Here is a 21,284-nt window from a genome sequence, read left to right on the forward strand (position 1 = left end):
GAATATCGAGATACGGTATTGTCTCAGTATTCTAGCCAACGTGTATATAGACTGACTATGATGTGGAAAATCTTTTATTGTAATTTTCGATCAAAACAATTGAGTGTACGCTACAGAATGAAACTCTAGTTCCTTTACCTTCACAAACCCATACACCGGCAGGTGCGTCAAATTAGCCCCATTTCACTAACCGCCTATTGGAGAGACGAGGGATATGGTTAATTTGACACAGAGTACCACAACAAACCGCAAAAAAAAAACTTTATTTTCAGGTTACTACTATGACCCGTGATGGTGGTCTCTTTGTTCAAGTGGTGTTATGTTAATGTTTTCCTTGCGTATTGTTTTGCGTAAGCTACTGAATCAAATCTTTTATAACTTTGGATTGATAAAACGAAACAAAAGTAAGCTCGTGCATCGTTTTTGTGTGTGTCACATCACGGCGTACAGGAGTTGGTTGTCTGTGGGTTTGTATCGTGTGGCTTTCAGAATCATTATTACACTCGAACAGATAGAACTCTACAGTTTGCCATAACAAGTAGGGTGCCATAAACCTCTTAACACGCTAACTCTTACAACACAGAATTGGCCGAAATTTATTAGTTTAATATTTTGCTCAGTAGTTGGAAATTTATCACTTGTAGGCGAGATTAGCAAATATCTGATCGCATCGTCTACCATGAAGAGTCCTGAACGGACGATTACGGACATTTTGCTCAGTTTTAAGCAGTTTTTATTTATTTGTGTTGAAATTTTGTTGGTCGGCGTGATAATAGTCCATGGCAACTAAACTTAGATGATGATTGTTTTGGCATTTTGTAGAAATACATAAATTTCTGTTTTGTTTCATATCCATATTGGCATTTTTCTGAGTTTTCGGGCTTTAAATGCATGGAACTTTCCCAGTTTTTATACTCTTCAGGTATCTTATACATTGTTCACACTATAGCGGATGGCATGTGATATCGCGTAACTTGGTTTCGGGGTCCATACATCTGATTTTACAAAAAAAAATTTTGTGTGTGATATTTGATATCAAGATTGGCGGTGTCGCGTGGTATTCACTGTGGTGTGAAAGGGTTATTAGCTTGTTCATTTGACAAGTAAGATAAAATTGGTGCAGAATGTCGTGTCTCTGCGTATCTGCGTCGGTAGGATGAAACACAACGGTCGTCGCTATACTGTGGTGTAAACGCGTCTTTGGCCCGGGTGAGTTTTGCTCATCGCATCTCTATATCTACTCAAACGTATTTAGGATTGGTAATTGATAATTATTTAAATGTACTTAGATGCTTCGATGATTTTCACTCGCGTCGTTGACAAGAAAAGTTCTCAATGTGAGTAAGTTTCGCGCGCAACCTAGATCGAGTTCATCTCTGCATTTCCACGACTGCGGTGAAAAATAGTAGGAGGGTGGTATTCAAGACACGACCGCATGACGTTGACTACCGTATTCTTATATTCCATTAAAACAAATAGTAGAGGGGATTGCGATGCTTCTATTACAAAACTTTGAGGCACCAAAAGGTACCAGTTGCCGATTAATCTTGTTTACTGGTTAGTCCGTCCAGAATTATAGAACTAACAGCCACCAACATTACGGGTGAAACCGGCACGAGATGACCGGTACTATTTTGTCTTTCCTCCTTTCAGCTGCTAACACCTAGCGTCCGTATGTAACCGGTACGGTTTAGTAATGAAACTGATGGGGTTTGATTGTTTGATTTCTTTTGAAGGGACTTTAACCCCAAACGGTCATTCGTCCCTCTGCTTTTCTTTAGGAGAAACAGTCTCTTATATAGCCCAAAGACATACGCTGGATGATGGTGGCATCTCAATCCACCTGGCGGTGCGAGTCTCTTTCAGTTTCGGGTTGTATTCACCCAACGATATCTGAATCGGATTACCGCTGGTGGGGTCCAACTCAGATCGAAGGAAAGCCGAACTGAAAGAGGCAGGAACTGCAGCTAACCACTACCACCGCCGCTGTTGCCCGCTGCTGATCCACTTCGTCTACTGCCATCGGTGTTGATGTCCGTTGCTGCTGCCTGCTGCTAGTAAACTGAACTGATGGGGTGAAATGTTCGAAAGGTACCTTTTATACCAAGGCTTCGTCAGTTAGTTAGAAAGAAGGGGGGGCTAAGTAGATAATGAAATGACAAGGAACGTAAATAAGCATCGGAAACAGAAAGTGACAACAACAAAGTCAGATCGATTGTATCCGTTAGTGTCGACTGTGCTTGGGAAGAGAGGTATTCATTGGCTGCGCGGTATGATTTAGACAATCGATATTAACTACCAATTTTTCAATAGTGTATCTCAAACAATAGTTTGTTTTTGTTACATAAATTTAACCGTAAAAGAATTTCTGATCGATTAGTGCCAAAACCTCGAAAACCTGATTATAAAAGACTGAAAAATAAGCGCTCAAAACCTGACCACTTTTCCCTGGTTTTCCCTGGTTGAATTACTAGATTTTCAAATCCAGGTGCCAAACTTCGATATAGACGTTAGTCAACGTCAAAAAAATGTGTTAATATCCCGCATAATCAATAACCATAAACGGATGATAATCCATATGGTTTAACGATACCCCATACAGTCGGAACTATATCCCGAACTAGTTGTTAGGCACGTTTTATGCGGGATATTAACACAATTTTTTTTTTTCACCGCAGTCGTGGAAATGCAGAGATAAACTCGATCTAGGTTTCACCTTTAAGTCTGAGATTGCTCGCGCGTTGCTTTAATAAGTGTGTCGCAAATTCGAGTAGGTTCCGTTCATTCGAAAAATATCGCGATTAATCTAAAGACTAAGCAATGGATATTTTTCAAAAACCCGCGTCTGCCGAAGTGCGTTTGCTTTCTCGAATATATTTGGGATAGGTAGGATAGGTGCTGGATAGTTTTCGCGGACGCCGCCCGCAAAGATTCGCGGTATTTGTAAAAAAGTTACTCATTGTTCGTCTTTTTAATGAGTTAACTTACCACGGTGACACAACCCCTTCTTTTCCGTTGCAGTCGTGGAGATGCAGAAGTAAACACGGTCTCCGACAACAACGACTGTTACACCTCGTTCTTTACAATATCATTCCTCACTCTAACGATCATAAGGACGTGGCCAGAACCATTATTCGAACCATACAAAGTGGCAGCTGCTGAATTGTTGTACACTGAAAATGGCAAACTAATTTTTGTACACAGAAGATGGCAAACTAATACTTGGTTCCTTGTGCAACTTCACTAGCTTAGATCGACCACGGAGGAACAACTATGAAATGTGCGGTCGTCAAGCTCAAGCTCAAACTCAATATGAATAACTGGATCACTAAAGATGAGTGCAGTCATAACACAGACATAGACACATAATATAAAGATATTTATTTAAATATATTTTAAAAGTCCACAGCGTCGATTTTGCATCATTACTGATATTAAGAATTTAGGAATGAATTCTCTTTCGCCTTATTTTTATTTTATCATCATTCGAAGGAACCTAATTCTAATTTCTTTTGCTCTAATTTCGCACAAACTTTGTACCAAAGGCAATGGTTATCCATCTAATATAGCGGTTCTCAACCTTTTTTTGTTCGCGTACCCCGCGTACTATTTTTCATATCGATTGTACCCCCTGGCTTGGAACGTTTTCGCAGAGTGGGAGAGAGTAGTGATAGATCATGTTGCGTAAGTCTTGTTTAGGTTTCAAATTAAACTATGGATTGGTTGATTGCTACAGTAATGTTTTAAGAGCAAGATTGAAAAACAAATGAAGTATTTTAGAAAAAAATTGCTTTGTCCGCCATTACTGATTTTTCTTTCAAGTACCCCCAGGGGTACGCGTACCCCAGGTTGAGAACCGCTGATCTAATACATAAATCTATGTTTTTGTAAAGCAAGCAGTATATGTGATTTTGGAAGAATGCGAAAATAACCGAGAATTGAAGATTTGACGTCAGGTGTATGTAGTAGGGTGCCAGCCAAAATGGTCATCTCGAATTTCAAAAAAAAAACCCTATACAAAATGTTCACCAGCTCGAAAAAACACCCTGTGCAAAATTTCAGCTCAATCGGACTTAAAATGAGGTGGCGCAAAGCGATTGAAGTTTGGCTTTTTTGAAAACCGAAAAATCACCCAAGGGGAGGGCACGTGAAATTTCGGTTTTTTTTTTATGCCAAATGACTTAAAAACGCATGAAACGTCGAGAATTGGTGACATCTGAAAAAAATTTTTTGCATAAAGTTACTCTCTGGGACTCGTTTTTTTCAATTGTGGAAGGTGGAGTTCAAAATGTTTAGAATTTATATTTGAAATTGATCACTAGTCTCTCGAAATAGCTTGTATAATGATATACACTATAACTAGCATCGAATACATTATGTTTCATTAGGGTGGTTCATTCATTCGACATAGGGTGGTTCATAATATTGTGAAAAATGAGTATAAAATAAAAAAAGCACTTCGTTTCGGTTGATTGGAGTGACGTCTTCGACAAAGTTGTAGATAATAATTCTGTCTTTCCAAAAAAATACACTTAAAAAATAATTTATTCAAAAAAAATATTAAAAGAAAGATTAAAAATTAATTATTCAAAAGAGTTCATATTTTAAAAACTTGATTTTTTAAATAAAATTTACAAAAGATTACCAAAACAATGAAACTAGTCCGATCATTTAGAAATCAAAAAAAATAAGTTATCATTTTTTGAAAAAAAATATGTAAAAAAAAAATATTTTCAATGATTTTTATCAAAAGGCATTTTTTTTTTTTGAAGGACAATATATTATCTAAAACTTTGCCGAAGACACTATGTCGTTTCGACTGTAGACATATTTTTAATTTCCAATAGAGCACTCTATGAGAAATTAAAAATATTTCTACAGTCAAAACGGTTTATTTGATTGGCATAGTGTATATGGCGAAGTTGTAAATAAAACTTTGTTCTTCCAAAAAAAAAGGAACCCTGGAAAAAAAAATTTAAAAAATATTATAATTTTTTTTTCTGATTTCTCCATGGCCGGTTTCGTTGTTCAAGTAAACTTTCGTAGTTTTTATGAAAAAAAATCAGTTTTTTTAAATGGGCTGTTTTGAATAATTTATTTAGAACTTTCTTTTATTTTTTTTTTCAAAAAATTAATAATTTATTTTTGGAGTGTATATTTTTTTTTTTTTTGTTGAAAAACAAAACTATTATCTACAACTTTGCGTGTTGGCAATAAAAAATTTTGTAATCATCAATACCTATCCGAAATAGCATTTTTCAATAGCTTTTCAAAAATGAGTTGTGTTTCAAAAAATTAAGTGTTGGCAAAGGACATTATTGTGGTAAACAAAACGAATAAATTGTCTGGTACAACATTCGAAAGAACAAGTACAAGTGTCTTAGAGAGTAGATTTTTCAAACAAGATAAAATGAAACATATTCCATCAGTTTCCACCGTTTCATGTACTTCAACAGGGTTGATATTTGTTGACACTCTTGAGTGAAAGTGAAAAAAAGCATCCATAAACGTTATTTTTTTACAATCCTTTCAGAGTTCTCCCTTCCCGCTTTTTGCATGGAAGTGAACTGCCAAAACACCTCATTATATTTCATGCGATGGAAGCAAGACAACAAAATCAGTTTATCAGTTAACGAAGATTGTCAAGGCATCGGTCAGTGTCAGTGAAAAAGTGTTTCGGTAAGGTTCATTTTGGTTGAGTGGACTGTTTGTTTTTTTCTTCGCTTTGAAGTGAAGATCATTCGGTTGGATTTGTCGTCAAATTTTATTCCGTAACCGTGAACGATGCGCGCGATCTATTTCATCTGAGTATAACAGCACGTTACTAGGACGAAAATCTAGTGTATCTGAATGAGTGCTGCGATCATGGGAAGTGAAAATTGAAAATGATTGGCTGTAATTTTCGAAGAATTTTGCTGGAGAAAATGACTTTTATCAGCACTGCTTCTAAGACACTTGGAATCGAAAACATTCTTCAAATATTTAACTTCCATGTACCTCCCGTAAGTGATTTTGCAAATGTCATGAATGCATTCACTATTTACCGCAAGACACAATCTTAATTTTGGTTGAGATATTTTTTTTTGCACAGAGTAGTTTTTTGATACATTTTGTAAATTTGTTTTGTAATATCTTGCCATTTTACTTATAATTTTCCCAATTCAACATTGCCACCCTAACGAAAATGATATAACAAATTTCTGCACAACTCGAGAACTAACCGAGTAAAGGGAACCAAATTTAGCATGTGAATGTTTTTAGGGGTAACAAATATGTTCATAATGGTTCGCCCCCCCCCCCCTTTCTGGAAGGGAGGGGTTCCATACGAATGAAACACAAATTTCTGCACATCTCGAGAGCTAACCAACCAAATGGAACCAAATTTGGCAGGTGAATGTTTTAGAGGTAACAAATATGTTCCATAACCGACCTCAGGCAACCTTTTGGATTGTAAGATGGAAACTTCTGGTTTCTGGAAAACAGCCAAAAATGGCCGATTTCCTCCCAATATAACAATATCCGGAACTAGAAGGATACACAGGAGCTAATATCGACCACAAATACTATTTTGAATTCTAAGATGGCGACTTCCGGTATTGGATGTTATTCGATCATTTTCGGCTGTTTCCCAGGAACATGTGCTCCCAGAAGAGAGAGGGGCGTCGAACCATTATGGACATATTTGTTATCTCTGAAAACATTCAACCAGAATGACGCTCAGAGGTCAGAAATTATCTTGAATACTATTTTGAAATCCAAGATGGCGACTTCCGGTTTGTGAAAAACAGCCTAAAATAACCAAATACCATCCAATATGAGTATCTCTGGAACCAGAATGATGCAATGAGCTAACAATTGACCTCAGGCACAATTTTGAATTGCTAAATGGCAAGGAAACAGTCGAAAATGACCGAATAATACTCAACATGGATATTTCCGTAATCGAGATGATGCATATAAACCAAACATTGACCCTGGACACCATTTTGAATTTAAAGACGGCCACGTTTAGTTTGTGGAAAACAACCAAAATAACTAAATACCTCCCAATATGGGTTTTTCCGGTGTCAGATTGATGCCAGAAAGTCTGCTGAAAATGACCGAATACCACCCAATATGAATATATATTCAGAATTAAGGCGATGTACAGAAGCCAAAAGTCGAGGATCATTTCGATAAAACCAATAATTTCAAACGATTTGTTATTTAACTTTGATCATATCCTATGGCCGATTCATCGTGCATTTGCAGACTTTGAACTCATCGCAAGGAATCAATGAATTTGGAACGTTTAAATAGTACGATACCACATTTAAATTATGTTGAGTCCACATATATCGATCAAAGCAGGTATAGTTTTAAATAGTCTTTGAATTTCTTCTCTTTCCTCAACTTTTGAGCCACATATCAAATTGTTATGAAGTTTGTTATTCGTAAGTTCGAGAGATGACTCGTCCGTATGTTCAAATAAGTCATGTAATCTTTGAGATAATAGGCTTTCGTTGTTTTATTAACAATTTAATACATAACGGTAGCTTAAGTTCGATTATAATCAAATGAAATGGGAACGTGTAGGGCAGCCAAACTTCATCAGTTAACCCTTAACTAGCCCGCTCATCTGATAATAATATTGATCAAATCGGTTGTGTAGTTTCAGAGCTAATGAAGTTTCGTGATTTTCACATTTCGGTACATTACAGACGAAGTTACAGTTCGATAACAGTAAAATTCAATAGGGTTTTATGAGGTAGCTAGACTTATTGATTGACACTAATTTTGTTGTAATCAGGTCAGCCATCTATGAGAAAAGTGAGTGAGTCCAAGTAGTCTTCGGAATATGCTCCTTTTCATAGCTGAATTTCACATTTTTAAACATAACAGGCAAAGTAGGAGTCCGATTGCAAAACAAATCAATAGGGTCTAATGGGGCAACTAGACCTTCCATTTGACACTAATTTTATGAAAATCGGTCCAGCCATCTCTGAGAAACATGAGTGAGATTAAACAATCTTCAGAACACGTTTCTTTTCATAACTTTTGAGCCACAAGTTCAATCTTTATAAAATTCAAAAGTTAAGAGTATTTCAGGTAGCCCGTTCATTTGAAATCAATTTTTTTCAAATCGGTTGTGTAGAATTTGAGATAATGATGTTTCATGATTTTTACATTTTGATACATAACCTCTAAACTATAAATCCGATTACAATGAAATTTAATAAGGTCTTATGGGACATCAATACCTTTCATTTGCAATTAATTTCATAAAAATCGGTCCAGCCATCTCTGAGAAAAGTGAGTGAGAATAAAAATCTGCACATACACACACACAAATACACACACACACACACACACACACACACACACACACACACACACACACACACACACACACACACACAGACAGAAAATGCTCAGCCCGTCGAGCTGAGTCGAGTAATATATGCCATTCGGCCCTTTGGAGCACTTTTATACTTTCGGTTTTGCAAGTGATTGCTATACCTTTCTAGGAGAAAGGCAAAAAGTATCACGACAAAGCATCAGTGATACTTGATCGAAAAACGTGAAAAGGTGGAAAGAAGCTGCGGCGGTCAAATTGCATCTTGAAAAATGTCAAAGGTTTTACGCAGTTTTTTACGCGGTTTGTTTTCTTCAATAAACGGTACAAGATGTCGACCTCATTCCAATCACGCAATCCGTTTTAGGACAAAAGTAATCATATATCAGTTTTCAAAAATATTAAAATTGTTGGTGTAAATACCGAAAATTTATAATATTGCCCCTACTACTTTATTTTTATTTATGATATTGCATTTTAGCCTTTAGACTGACCACTATCATGTTTAGTTAAAGTTCAGACGTTCCAGGACAGTTTTCTACGTTCCATACAGAATTGGAACGCATCTCCTGCGTTAAAAAACCTGACTGTACTTCAATCGTTTTCTTCTGGATCTGTTGAAATAGAACCAAAAGTTTCTGGACCACATTACTCACCACATGTTTACACATAGTGCTTTCACAGGTGGTTTCGTCGATAGAGATAATTCTAACAGTTAACGGCCAAAGCAGGTATACGCCTAAATCGCTGCTTCACTAGATTGGAGTCGTGAACATTGAGAAAACTGCATAGGACAAGTTTTTTCATCTTTGTAAGCCAATGAATAAAAAAATTTAAAATATATTCCTTGCTTAAAATACAATAACAGTCAAAATTTTTCAAGTAATCGGAAGGACAATTAACCCATTTTTCGTCGATGATGCCGGACAACTTACTCGTTTTGACTTGCTCGGCCAGAAACTCCGCCTTCGGACGGGTCAGTTAATAAACTTGGGGAAACCAGGAAGCAGATGCACTCCACGAAAAAACGGAGCGAATAGAAACAGTTTCCGATATATCTCTGAGTGTACAAAAAAACTGTAATGTTTAGATCGAATATAGAAGCTCGCAACTACCACGTTGATACAATAAATTATTTATTCTTTCATTGGAAAAATTATTTTATTATTGGAAAAAAATTGATGGCCGAATAGAAACACTTGTCCATGTTCTGATGAAATATTTGAGTGTTAATTTGAGGAAAAAAAGACAATTGCATCATCTTTATTGATATGAGAAGCAAAAAAACGTTTTAAACTATTAAAATAGTGAAAATGTTTGGTTTATTACTACATGTATGTCATCTTAATGAATGGATATGTCTCAACAGAGTCCTCATTAGAGACAGAAGGATTCGGGGTTGGGTCAAGTATATTTACCGATTCAGGGTCTTCCTGTTCCTCGTCTGGCAACGGTTTCCAGTAACACATTGTGCTGGTAGAACCTAAATCTTTGTCCTTTTCTATCATGTTGTTAATGTTTTTGCCGATTCATGTCAAACGATACGCAGCAAATAAGTTAGATTATTGTCACTTTTTTTACTAATAGCTTCATTGTATACTGTATTGGGTGATCGCTTGACGAAAGGGATTTTTTTTTCTACGTTACACTCTCAACGGCTCGCTTCACGCGGAGCGAATCTGGTTGTTTTTGTACCTTTAATTTGAGAGTCTTGATCAAGGTGGGCTGAGAATGTGCAAAACATTTTTCAGGTATCATTTTAGACGACAAATATGATTGCATTTTTCAAAACTACTTGTTTTTGTGCAAAAAATGTTCCGCATTCTATTTACCCCACAAACTTGCGAACCGGGAGTTTTCCATGAAACTTAAAAAAACGGGTAACACTGATCGACAAAAGCAAAAATTATTGCTCTTGAGCTCAAAATAGTTGCCATGAGGAGATTATAGCTTTTTAACCGTTCCTGTCAAATTTGGTGTCTCTAACCAGTGCATCTCCCAGATGTCTTGTTATCTGAACTGCGAATAATCCTCCGTTCAGTAGATCATGAAAACGCTTGGATTGATTGCTTACTTGAAAACAAATATACATCCCGCTTCTTATACGGATCCACTGCACAGCTTTTTCTCCAATATCTAAGGGGCCATCTTGACTTGACCCCCCTCCTCTCCCTCCATGGACAACTGCCAATATAAATTCTAAAAATTTCATATGGTCCGTGGACATTATATAGGCCCCCCACCCCAAAGCTGTCCACGTGGAATGTGGATGGCCCCCAAAAACTTTATCTCCATTATTTCATTATTTTCGACAAATTGTTTTCTAATTATTTTTTTTTTTTGTAATTTCATAACTTGAATAATAGTTGATTTTCTCAATTTACATCATGTTTAAAACTAATGACCAATAGCATTATTACTACGTATACTTGAAGCATTAATTTGAGGTACAATGAGTGCAGCATGTCTTGTGTAGGTTAAATGTTTTTTTTATTTTTCAAAATATCGAAAAAAAATTATATTGCTCTATAGAAGTTGTACTTCAAAACTTCTTGAGACCATTTTTGTAAATTTTCCTAGAGCTTTGAGGAATAGCGAGAAAGTTGGATAGATTTCAAGTGCGGCTCGTCACGGCGCCATAAGGTGAAATCGAAACTCGATATTGTGTTTTGCAAAAAAAGGTTTTGCCGAGTTACAGCCGGTTTTCTTCCATTTTTTTTTTTCATAAATGTTAGTTTTTAACGTCTTTGGTCGTTATTGATATTTTTAATGAACCAATAACTTTTTTCTACCGAACAACTGTGTCTGTTTAAAATATGGAAATAATTTGAAAAAATCAACTTGGTTCCCGGATGTAGGAAAAATTATAATTATTGCGCACTACAAAATAAGCTTCTACGGTCGTTTAAATGGCTCAATTAAGTATGTAGACACATCAATATGACGTATGGGTCGTCCCCAAATTTCACCATCATTGAAGTTATGATTTTAAGCTATAATTAGTGTTAAAATCTCATGTTAGCTTTAACTAATTCGATAGGGGCGAAATGGTCACCTTTAGGTGGGGTGAAATGAGCACACCTTGTCACATAAACTTACCTGAAATTCATCTTGTGACTTGTGAGTTTGTCTGTTTCCATAGTCAGTGTTTGTTTACAGTAATGGTGCGAACATATATTAGAAAATCTTTGAGACCGAATCGGTCAGAAAAAAGGACTGCATAGGCAGAATTGGCCACCATAAGGCGCGACGGGAAACTCACGAAACAGGCCGCCAAGTATCACGGCATGTCGCGACAAACGTTAGCCCATTAGTTGTACTTCTACACCGTGGGTGCTCATTGTGCCCCACACATCGACTGATTGCTCGTTTTTAATGCATGAATCTAATTTGTGTTTTTCACCATTATACGATAAACTTTTCAATTTGTGAATAGTGTACCTCTAATTATAAATAGCTAATTCAAGTTTTGCACAGAAGACAGCTTAAAATTTTTGTCGTTTTCCATGCTTAAATCAGCAACCAAGTTAGGGTGCTCATTATGCCCCTATTTCCCCTACTATTAGAAAACTACAATTTCAATGCATAATAAATACACACTTTAAAAAAATCCAAACCGCTTATTTTCCCGAGCAAAAAGGTTTATAATCCCCATCTTGTTCTTGACTTTTTCATAGTCTATCCACAATGAATTAAAACGGGTTCTGCCTTATTCCATCACTTCACAACCTAATTTTGATGGCAATGCACAACATTACAGAATTTATTGGACATGTCAAATATGTATAAAGAAACGTTCATGATCAACTGACAGTGGTTTGGCTAATTTTCAATTTCATTTACATGCTTGATATCTTTGATAGTTAGGGGGAATAGGGGCATAATGAGCACCCTAACTTGGTTGCTTATTTAAGCATGGAAAACGATAAAAATTTTAAGCTGTCTTCAGTGCAAAACTTGAATTAACTATCTATAATTAAGGGTAAACTGTTCACAAATTGAAAAGTTTATCGTATAATGGTGAGGTAAAAACAAAAAAACAGGATTGCCCTTCTCGGGGGCGATAAAATTTATAACGGAGTTGTTTATCCTACATATACACTAGAATGGGGAAATCTTGTTTTCTGCCAACATTACCAATGTACCGGCGCCAGTAGCATTCCCATCAGAAATATCCTGTCGTAACGAATTTATACACTCAGCTGGATCAAACAAACAAATTCAGGTCAGGTAGGTAGGTAGAATCTACAACGTGTTTCAGAGGTTACTACTGATGGAAATCTGACTAACGCCGGTACAATGGCAGTGTTTACAGAAAAAATGATTTGCAACATAAATTTCGACATACTCAACTTTGAACAGCTCCAGTGTTATTTTGGGACACCCCAGCTCTTTGATGTCTTCGGCCAAGTTGTGAAGTCATGAAACCTACGGTTTGAGCTTCTTTGAGCTCTTTAGAATGGAAAATGCAAAAACGCTGTTTTTTCCATACAAATCTCCATATAAATTTGAACCAATCGACTTCCGATAAATTTAGGATTGTTTGGGGCTCTTAATACAACAAAAAAAACTTGGTCCTGGCTTTCTGCTATCAAGTTTTGTTGTTTCCATATAACGATTTCCCACCCTAATATATACATACTCATCCCATGTAGAACACATTTATTGACTAGCAGACAGAAACTATAGTAGATGATACATAATATTTTAGTAGTCCATAGAACGATGGCAAATTCCCTTCTAATTTGACGGAGGCCAGCTACACAGCGAAAATGCATTGGTTAAGTTCTGGATACTGTCCTGAATGTCGGCTTCAATTAACTGGCCGCAGAATTGATCACGTTGTCCAGCTTCATAGAATGCCCCACTCAAGAACGCGTGCGCACTCGATAGCGAACTTAGCGTATTGCTCACTTCCGAATATATTTGCTGGAAATACTAAAGTGGAATGTTTCAATTAGTTCATTGGACATTTATTAGAATATCTTTTGTACTTACGGCATTCTGGCAAGTTGCAGAGTAGGAGCTGCAATTTTTCAGCTGGGCAATTTGTGAAATCAGCTCGGTCTTGGAATAAGCAAACATGTTCAAAACGGAAGGCAAGTACTGAGTTACCGCAGCAGTATCCAGCTGAAGGCACGTGGCATATTTGGCCAACGAAACGGGCACATTAGCCATTTGGGTGGCATTACGCAAGGTGCAGTTTTCTGCAGTAGTGGAATACATCTGGGACACCAGACTGTTGTAGTAGCTCATCATATTATCAATATTACTCTGCAAACCGTAATTCATCGAATACAGATTCTGAATGACTTGAGAACTAACAGATTGATCACCATAACCAATAGATTGATTGAAGTACCCAATTTGTTGTAGAACATTTTGTAAGTATTCAGTCTGATTCACAGCCCAAGTCTTGTTTATAGCCGTGTATGTAATATTCATGTATCCCATCAAATCGTTAAGGATAACATAAACTGAGGTACGCGCGGTGTTTAAAGCGGTGCTATAAGCCGTAAGAGCAGGGGAAATTTGTTGCAACGCAGTGCTCATCGTTGCCAGGCCGCTCGATCCTACCGAAATGGCCGAGTATAGTGTGAAGCCCCCTCCAAGGCATCCCAGAATGCAGGTTACCGTCAACCAAAGCTTCATTATTTAGCCTTCTGGGTTCTACACGTGAAGACACCGAGAACTTACTGATGATCAATATGATCACTGCTGGATGCTTTTATATCGGACAACCGAATTTTCAGGATGAATTCATCCTTTGTTCCAGTGGTTTACTGACGCTTGTGCGTCAGACTTAGATGGAGATATAGAGAGCGTTAAAAAATATTTTCATCTGCAATGAATTCCGTCATTGTTCGGTTTGGTGTGTCGCTCAGTGTTGGTGATCACCGAGAATATTGTCATGAACGAAATTTAAACATGCATGAAGTTATCCAGTCGGAAACAAACGATTGAAATAAATAATTAATAGTACATTTTGAAGGCTAGACCCATCAACGGGGAATCCCTATAAAATTAGGATCAAAACAGATTTCAACTGTTCTAAAAACATATAAGAATTAACTATCAACTCTTTTTGTATCGGGTTTGAATGCACCCAACCGGATTTAGTTACATGAGATTGTCTTTCATTTAGGAGTTGGTATGCTTACTCAAAACACACGATTGAATGTTTGCATGATAAGAAGAGATTTGGATATGAATATTGTTCTTAGCCTCTATTTTTTATTTGCACATGAGATAGCCAAGTGCTAGTCGCAAACGGGTATAAAAACCCCACCAGAATTTCTACATTCATACTTCTACATACAATAACATTGTATTGTGCTAAACATCATTTGACAATTAGCATTTAACATACAACATTTATCATTCAATAATCAACATAAGCGTAGCATATTTGCTTTCTTAAGATCTATCAAAGAGCTTGTCTGAGCCTGTTTTTGAAACTATCACTCAAAATATAAAAGTCAAAATGCTCATACAAACTATAAAATAACACAGTGCAACAATTTTATGGCTTCTATGTATGATTTTATGCAGTATTTTTGTGCAAAAACACATTTTCCTGAGCTTGGAAAATTTCAGCTTACGGGGTGACAATGACGCCATTATGAATTTTTGAGAAATCTGAAATTTTCGATGTTTTTTGACATTAAAGACTGGAACGCGCATAAATTGGTCGACTTCAAATTGGTGTATTTCTGTTAAACATGCATTAAAAAAAACATGAAATGTTGCATTTGGAAGTTCAGTGTATATACAATGGTTGCTAAAATGAGTTTTCTCCGGTTGCTCTCCAGTTTTCAAAATGGCGTCCAAGCAAGAGGAACAGCGTTTCAAAATTTTGCTCGCGCAGTAAGAGAATCCGATGTTCTCGCACGCCAAATTGGCAAAATAACTGGATGTGGCCAAATCGACCGTAACATATATTTTAAAACTGTTCGAGGAGCGTCTGTTGACCGCCAGGAAGCCTATAAACGGCGGCAATCGTAATTCGGACGTAGCAGCGACGATGAAGAAGGTGGCAACGAATTATAAGCGGAATCCCAACCTCTCCATCAAATACGTCACTGGCAAGCTCATTGTCTCCCATACTAATGTGCGGCGAGCCAAGAAACGAGCCGGGTTGTCGACGTTTAAGATGGTGAAGGTGACGAACCCAGATTACGAACAAAACATCTCGGCAAAGCGGTGGTCCAGAAAACTGTAATCTGCTTACAAAGTTCGACCGGGGATGTCGAAACTTATGTGAAGTTTGACTTCAAGCAGCTTCCAGGACAGGAATTTTATACCGTACCAGGAAAAAGGAAGGTGGCCTAAATTTTCAAAACCATCAAACTATCGAAGTTCCCGAAGAAATACCTCGTCTGGCAGGCCATATGTACGTGTGGTCTAAAAAGCGGCTTTTTCATCAGTACGAAACCGTCAATCTAGAGATCCACGTCCAGGAGTGCCTGGAAAATCGCCTGATACCATTCCTAGAGCAACATAAAAGGCCTGTGCTGTTCTGGTCGGACTTGGCAAGCTGCCACTATGGGAAAAAGGCGATCGAGTGGTACGATGCGAACAACGTGGTTGTGATACCCTAAGACCACAACCCTCCTAACAGCCCAAATTTCCGCTCTATCGAACGGTATTGAGACTTGGTCAAACGAAATATCAAAAAAACTAATAAATCCATCGAAAACGAGCAGCAGAATAAAACTAGCTGGCGTTTGGCGACTTCCAGATAATCCAGTTCGACCTGAATTTGAATTTTTTTGCTGGTTTGAAGAAATTTTTTTAAATTTTTTGCATCAGCCATTATGAGATCAACATTTCAGCTCTTTTCGTAGTAAAAATTTCCAGCAACAATGGAAATAATTTTTGTTTTCAGTCTCTTCCAACTTCTAACTTCGGAATTTACAGCATAACTTACAATTTATTTCTTGTGGTGCGTTTCTTAGCTTTTTAAGGCTAAATTATGACTAACTTCATTTCATTAAGGGCTTTTCTGGTCTAGGGTGCTGCATTTGTGTTATTTTTTTGCTGGCAGCATTTATGTGTCTAATCCCTAAACGAACCACGTAAAACACGTTTTTCAGATTTTTTTTTTTGTGGAAAAATATCCACGCGGATTCCGTCAACGTTTCATAAAACGCAGATTGATAACCTAATATCTCCGCTTCTGCATGTTCCAGCTATCTGTCACTTTCGGTGTCTTCCCGTCCTGCTGGAAATCGGCGTACATGTTTCCAGTACACAAGAAGGGAAACAAAAACGATGTGACCAATTATCGTGGAATCACCTCGGTCTGTGCTGTTGCAAAACTGTTCGAGCTTGTCATCATGGAGCCTTTGCTCACTCACTGCAAAGCTTTCATAAATACTGACAAACATGGATCCACAGCCGGTTGCTCCACCGCCACTAATTTGCTTTGCCTCACTTCGTACATTAGTGACAGTATGGTGAAACGTGCTCAAACGGATGTCATTTACACTGACTTGACAGCTGCCTTCGATAAACTGAACCATCTCATAGCCGTTGCAAAACTTGTCAATCTTGGAATCAACGGGAATCTGGAATACCGCAGGGAAGTCACTTAGGACCGCTTATCTTCTTGCTCTATTTTAATGACGTGAACCTAGTTATTAAAGGACCACGGTTGTCTTACGCGAATGACCTCAAACTCTATCTTCAAGTTCACACAATTGAAGACTGTCACTTTCTTCAACATCAGCTAGGTATTTTTGCCGATTGGTGCCATCTGAACCGTATAGACGTTAATCCATCCAAAAGCTCGATTATATCATTTTCGCGCAAAAAAAAGACTATACATCACAAATACGCTTTGCTAGGAACTGAAATCGAGCGCGTAAACCAAGTTAAAGACTTGGGGGTAATTTTGGATTTCCAGCTCACTTTCAAGCCTCACATTTCGTTTAGTGTCCTGTCCACAAAGCCTCTAGAGTTCTGGGATTCATCTTCAGGATCGCTAAAGACTTTACAGATATCTACTGCCTTAAATCATTAAGTAACAACGAAAGTAGTCATATAAGTGTACTACAAGCGCAATTGAAAACTCGTGTTATTATATTGTGTTTGAAGTCATTTTTCATCAGTAATACAACCGCATTTCGAAAACAAGCTCGTTTTTTCTGGTTTTGGAGATGTTTTTGATAACATGAGTTCAAAAATGACAATCACTATCACTTGGTCTTTTCGTCAGACATTACACCCACTAATAGCAACACTACGTACCTGTAAAGTGCTTTTCCTTAGTACAATAGTCGTAGCATTCAACAACCGACTTAAAATTACTTGATCAAATTATTATTTGAATTATATGAACGATTTCTATATTTATTCGAAGCGGGTCAAAACGCGCCATCAAAAGATAAACAAAACGCTTGCAGTGTAACCAATATCACTTCAGATTTTTGTTATTGTATATCTAACAACGTTTTCTAGTTTTGTTAGATTTTATATCCGGATAACGTTGAAACTATGCGAAAACAATTTCAATATTAAAGCGCAAGAAACAACTCTTTTTGAAAGGTTGAATATTATTTTTTGTCATCATTTTATAATCAATTAAAACTGCCACTGATAAAAGAAATTGCCGATCTAGTTGCACTGCGCAGACACAACACATTTGCGCATGCGCTGGTTAACAGTTGTCATAGCAACAGATTCGCGCATTGCCGTATTAGTACTCGAGATGTATTTTGCCACTTAATTATATCAAGTTGGCTTGCTTGCATGCAGTTATCGGTACTTGTTCTACTAGTATTCATGTTTTGCGCTTTTCTGGTGATATTGATGTCATGGAATAGGACGAATAGGTCGATAAGACCACTGTACAAAATTTAATGGGAGGGGTTAAGCGGATGGCACGGCAGTTTGGATTTGGCAAACCAAAATAATAAACGAACATTTTTTGCTTTAAACATGTGAGTTGAACTACCAAAATAAAAATAAGAAGATTTTTGTATTATGAATTTTGACTGAAAGAAACGATTTTTTTGTCGACCAATTTTTGCGCGTTCCAGTCTTTATTCAGGCCATAAGGCCAAATAGCAAAATTCTTAGATTATGTCCACATAATAGAATTTTCTTTCCCATCTTTGAAAAAAAACAGATTTTGTCTACATAATAGAATTTTCTTCCTCATCTTAAAAATAAAAGACTCAAATCGGACAAATATTGATTCAAAGCGGCGTTTCTACAAGAAGAGTTTTGGCATGGTTTTGATAATCCCTCCTAATTCCTCTACAATAAATACATAGGTTCATCTCGACATTATTTTTTTTTTAAATTCTAATATCAAGAGTATAAGCGATACTCTAAGCTATAATAACCATTTGTCTTCACATGATCCTCCAACATCGAAAATTTTTGATTTCTCGAAAATTAAAAATAGCGCCATTGTTGCCCCTTAAGGTGAAATTCGTCCAAACGTGGTAATTTGTATTTGCATCAGAATACATCTGTAAATCATTTGTAGAAGCCAACGCAGAAGAAAAGTGAATTTTTGTCGCACTGTGTAGTCAAAATATCGCTCTGATTGGTTCATTTTGTCCGTATACCGTCAAGTCTAAGCATATCTGCTGATCTGAAGTTTCTAGCGGGCTTAAGGCTTTTGAAATGCGTGGTGGTCATGAAATGACATTCGATAGTCTAACAGTGCACATTCAAACAATCACATATTTCGTATATAATTGACCGAAAGACCAATGTACCAATAGAGGTTTTAAAACATTGGCATTCAGTCTCAAATTTATTACAAACCATCTTTCATAAAAATGGGGATATGAGCTTTCAATTTGCAATTTTCTTAGTAATATCTCAAATTTTCATAGAGATTGCCTCACACATAATCAAATAAAATCACCAAAATCACTAAAAACCCACACCAACGAAGAACGTAGATAGCCCCCTTATATTAATCGACGAAAAACGTAAACTACTTGAAATAGAGGGGTCTGGTAATAATCTTTGTTTGAAATTTGTATAGACTAAAATCAAACGGGAGAGGAACCAAAATTAATCAAACAAAATTCTACGTGGCTTGTGGATAGCTCTTTGGCAAAATTTTATCTTAAAGCCAAACGGTACTGAATCCACAAATGGCCGACTTCAAGCCACCACTTCGAATTTTCAGAAGCACCAGACTCGGTAACAGTTAATGCGTCACATGTGGAAACTCTATTTTATGTATGCTGCGGTGGGACAAACATGAAATAGCGTTTTCACAGGAAACACATTATCTATTTCCGAGTCTCGTGCTCCTAAAAATTCGAAGTGGTGGTTCAAAGTCAGCCGTTTGTGGATCTGATACCGTTTCACCTTAATTCATTCCGAAATGCATCAAGATTGAAATCTTTTATAGGGGAACTGCTCCATTATTCATCTCATTAAGCCGATATTCACGAAGAATGCACGGATTGAGCACCAAATTTTCACGAAATCATTGATCAAATAAACTAAATATGCTTATGTGCTCTTATGGAATCGTTCAGCATTGTATATTTAGTAAAACTAGTTGGATTTATCCTGAATTTTGTAAAATAAACCATTTTTCACAACGCTTCCACATCCATCTCAAAACTCAAATCACTGCTCGATTATTCATCTCACGACGCCCTCATATTCATCACACTGTTAAACATGAATGAATCACATTATCATGAATGAACGTAGCCGCAACCCGTCGTAGTAGGTTACCTAAATATTCGCTGTAGTTGTTTAATTGCAAAATTGGTAACCTAGGCAACCACTGCAGTGCTGCGATTTATGTCAATTATGTCGGAAGAATTCAACATTTTCAGTATGATTTTTTCGTATTAACAGAAACTGATTTTGCAGCTTATGATTTTCTTCAACGCAGTGATAACGCACCGAAATTTATAAATTGTAGAAATTCATCTCATATATTTCTGCTAATTCAAGCTTGTTTTTGGAAATTTGAACTGAACATTTCAAATATTAAAGTATTCTTTGTGTAGTGAGTGCTTTTGTTTAGTGAATAAAATAAAAAGCGGTCCGCTAGAGATGAAAAAACTTTTGTTGGCTGTTGAACGAGCCCCGTTGTAGGCATATAGAACAATGCGAGGATTTTGTTTTCTGAAGTAGGTGATTGAATTCAGTAAGCTTTCTCGTGCAAATGCCCGACTCTAATATCAAATTTAGAGATTTTAAGTGTGTTTTTGAAAATTACACTTTATGAGGAATCTAGAGTGAACTGATAAGAATCCATTCCATGGATTATCAGATTGGTTTAAGGAGAAAATATGTGTTTTTTCCTGTTTTCAATTGTCTTTTTATGTTGTATGAGATGAATACATGGGCTGAGATGAATAATGATGCAGTTCCTCTACCTTTTGCTTTATTATTTCAGTACAGGTCGGACTCGATTATCCGGAGACTCGATTATCCGGAAACTCGATTATCCGGAATTCGATTATGCGGAATTTTAGACTCAATTATCCGGAATTTTATTTTTTTGTTGTCCGTTTTTAATTTTTATTCCGAAATTTTGCCTTTATCATTCCTTCTGGCATATTTGTTACCATTTAAGTCACTTCTGGCATGTTTGGGACATGTTCGAATCAAGTGAAAATAATCAATGTCCAATTTATTTATTTTGCTTTAAATTTTTTTCGATGTTCCGGATAATCGAGTCCGACCTGTATTATCAAAGTTACCCGCAAACGAAAAACTAGTCACTGGTTACAGAAAAAAAAATCAATAGCATATTTGAAACATGGAATTTGTTGTTGTACATTAGAGTGGCCATTTTCGCAAAATTATGCGATTTTAATAAGCGCCAAAGTTTCATTTTTACTCCAAAAATAAACCATGAAAATTTAAAGTTGATCCGAGATCATTGAATGGACCCACAAAGCGCTTTGTAAAAATAGATTCTCATGATAATTTCTGATTTCTATCTCTTTTT

General features: G+C 36.7%; 1 protein-coding gene across 1 annotated transcript; it reads right to left on the reverse strand.

The window, feature by feature from the left end:
• Window positions 1–12,980: 12,980 nt before the first annotated feature.
• Window positions 12,981–14,022, reverse strand: LOC129724142 (uncharacterized). The gene is made up of 2 exons (XM_055678790.1): window positions 13,334–14,022; window positions 12,981–13,273 (listed from the first exon to the last, which is right to left on the reverse strand). The coding sequence occupies exons 1-2, from the start codon at window positions 13,985–13,987 to the stop codon at window positions 13,076–13,078; spliced, it is 852 nt and encodes a 283-aa protein (XP_055534765.1). The 5' UTR covers window positions 13,988–14,022; the 3' UTR covers window positions 12,981–13,075.
• Window positions 14,023–21,284: the final 7,262 nt, after the last annotated feature.

Source organism: Wyeomyia smithii, chromosome 2 (assembly GCF_029784165.1).
Source record: "Wyeomyia smithii strain HCP4-BCI-WySm-NY-G18 chromosome 2, ASM2978416v1, whole genome shotgun sequence".
NCBI lineage: Eukaryota > Metazoa > Arthropoda > Insecta > Diptera > Culicidae > Wyeomyia > Wyeomyia smithii.

What these genes read in the sequence shown, in the direction of transcription:
- LOC129724142 (XM_055678790.1), bottom strand. Translation starts at nt 13,987, where the DNA reads ATGAAGCTTTGGTTGACGGTAACCTGCATTCTGGGATGCCTTGGAGGG. An exon ending in CTGCAACTTGCCAGAATGCC is followed by an intron (nt 13,274 to 13,333) that starts GTAAGTACAAAA and finishes ATTCCACTTTAG; the next exon opens with TATTTCCAGCAAATATATTC.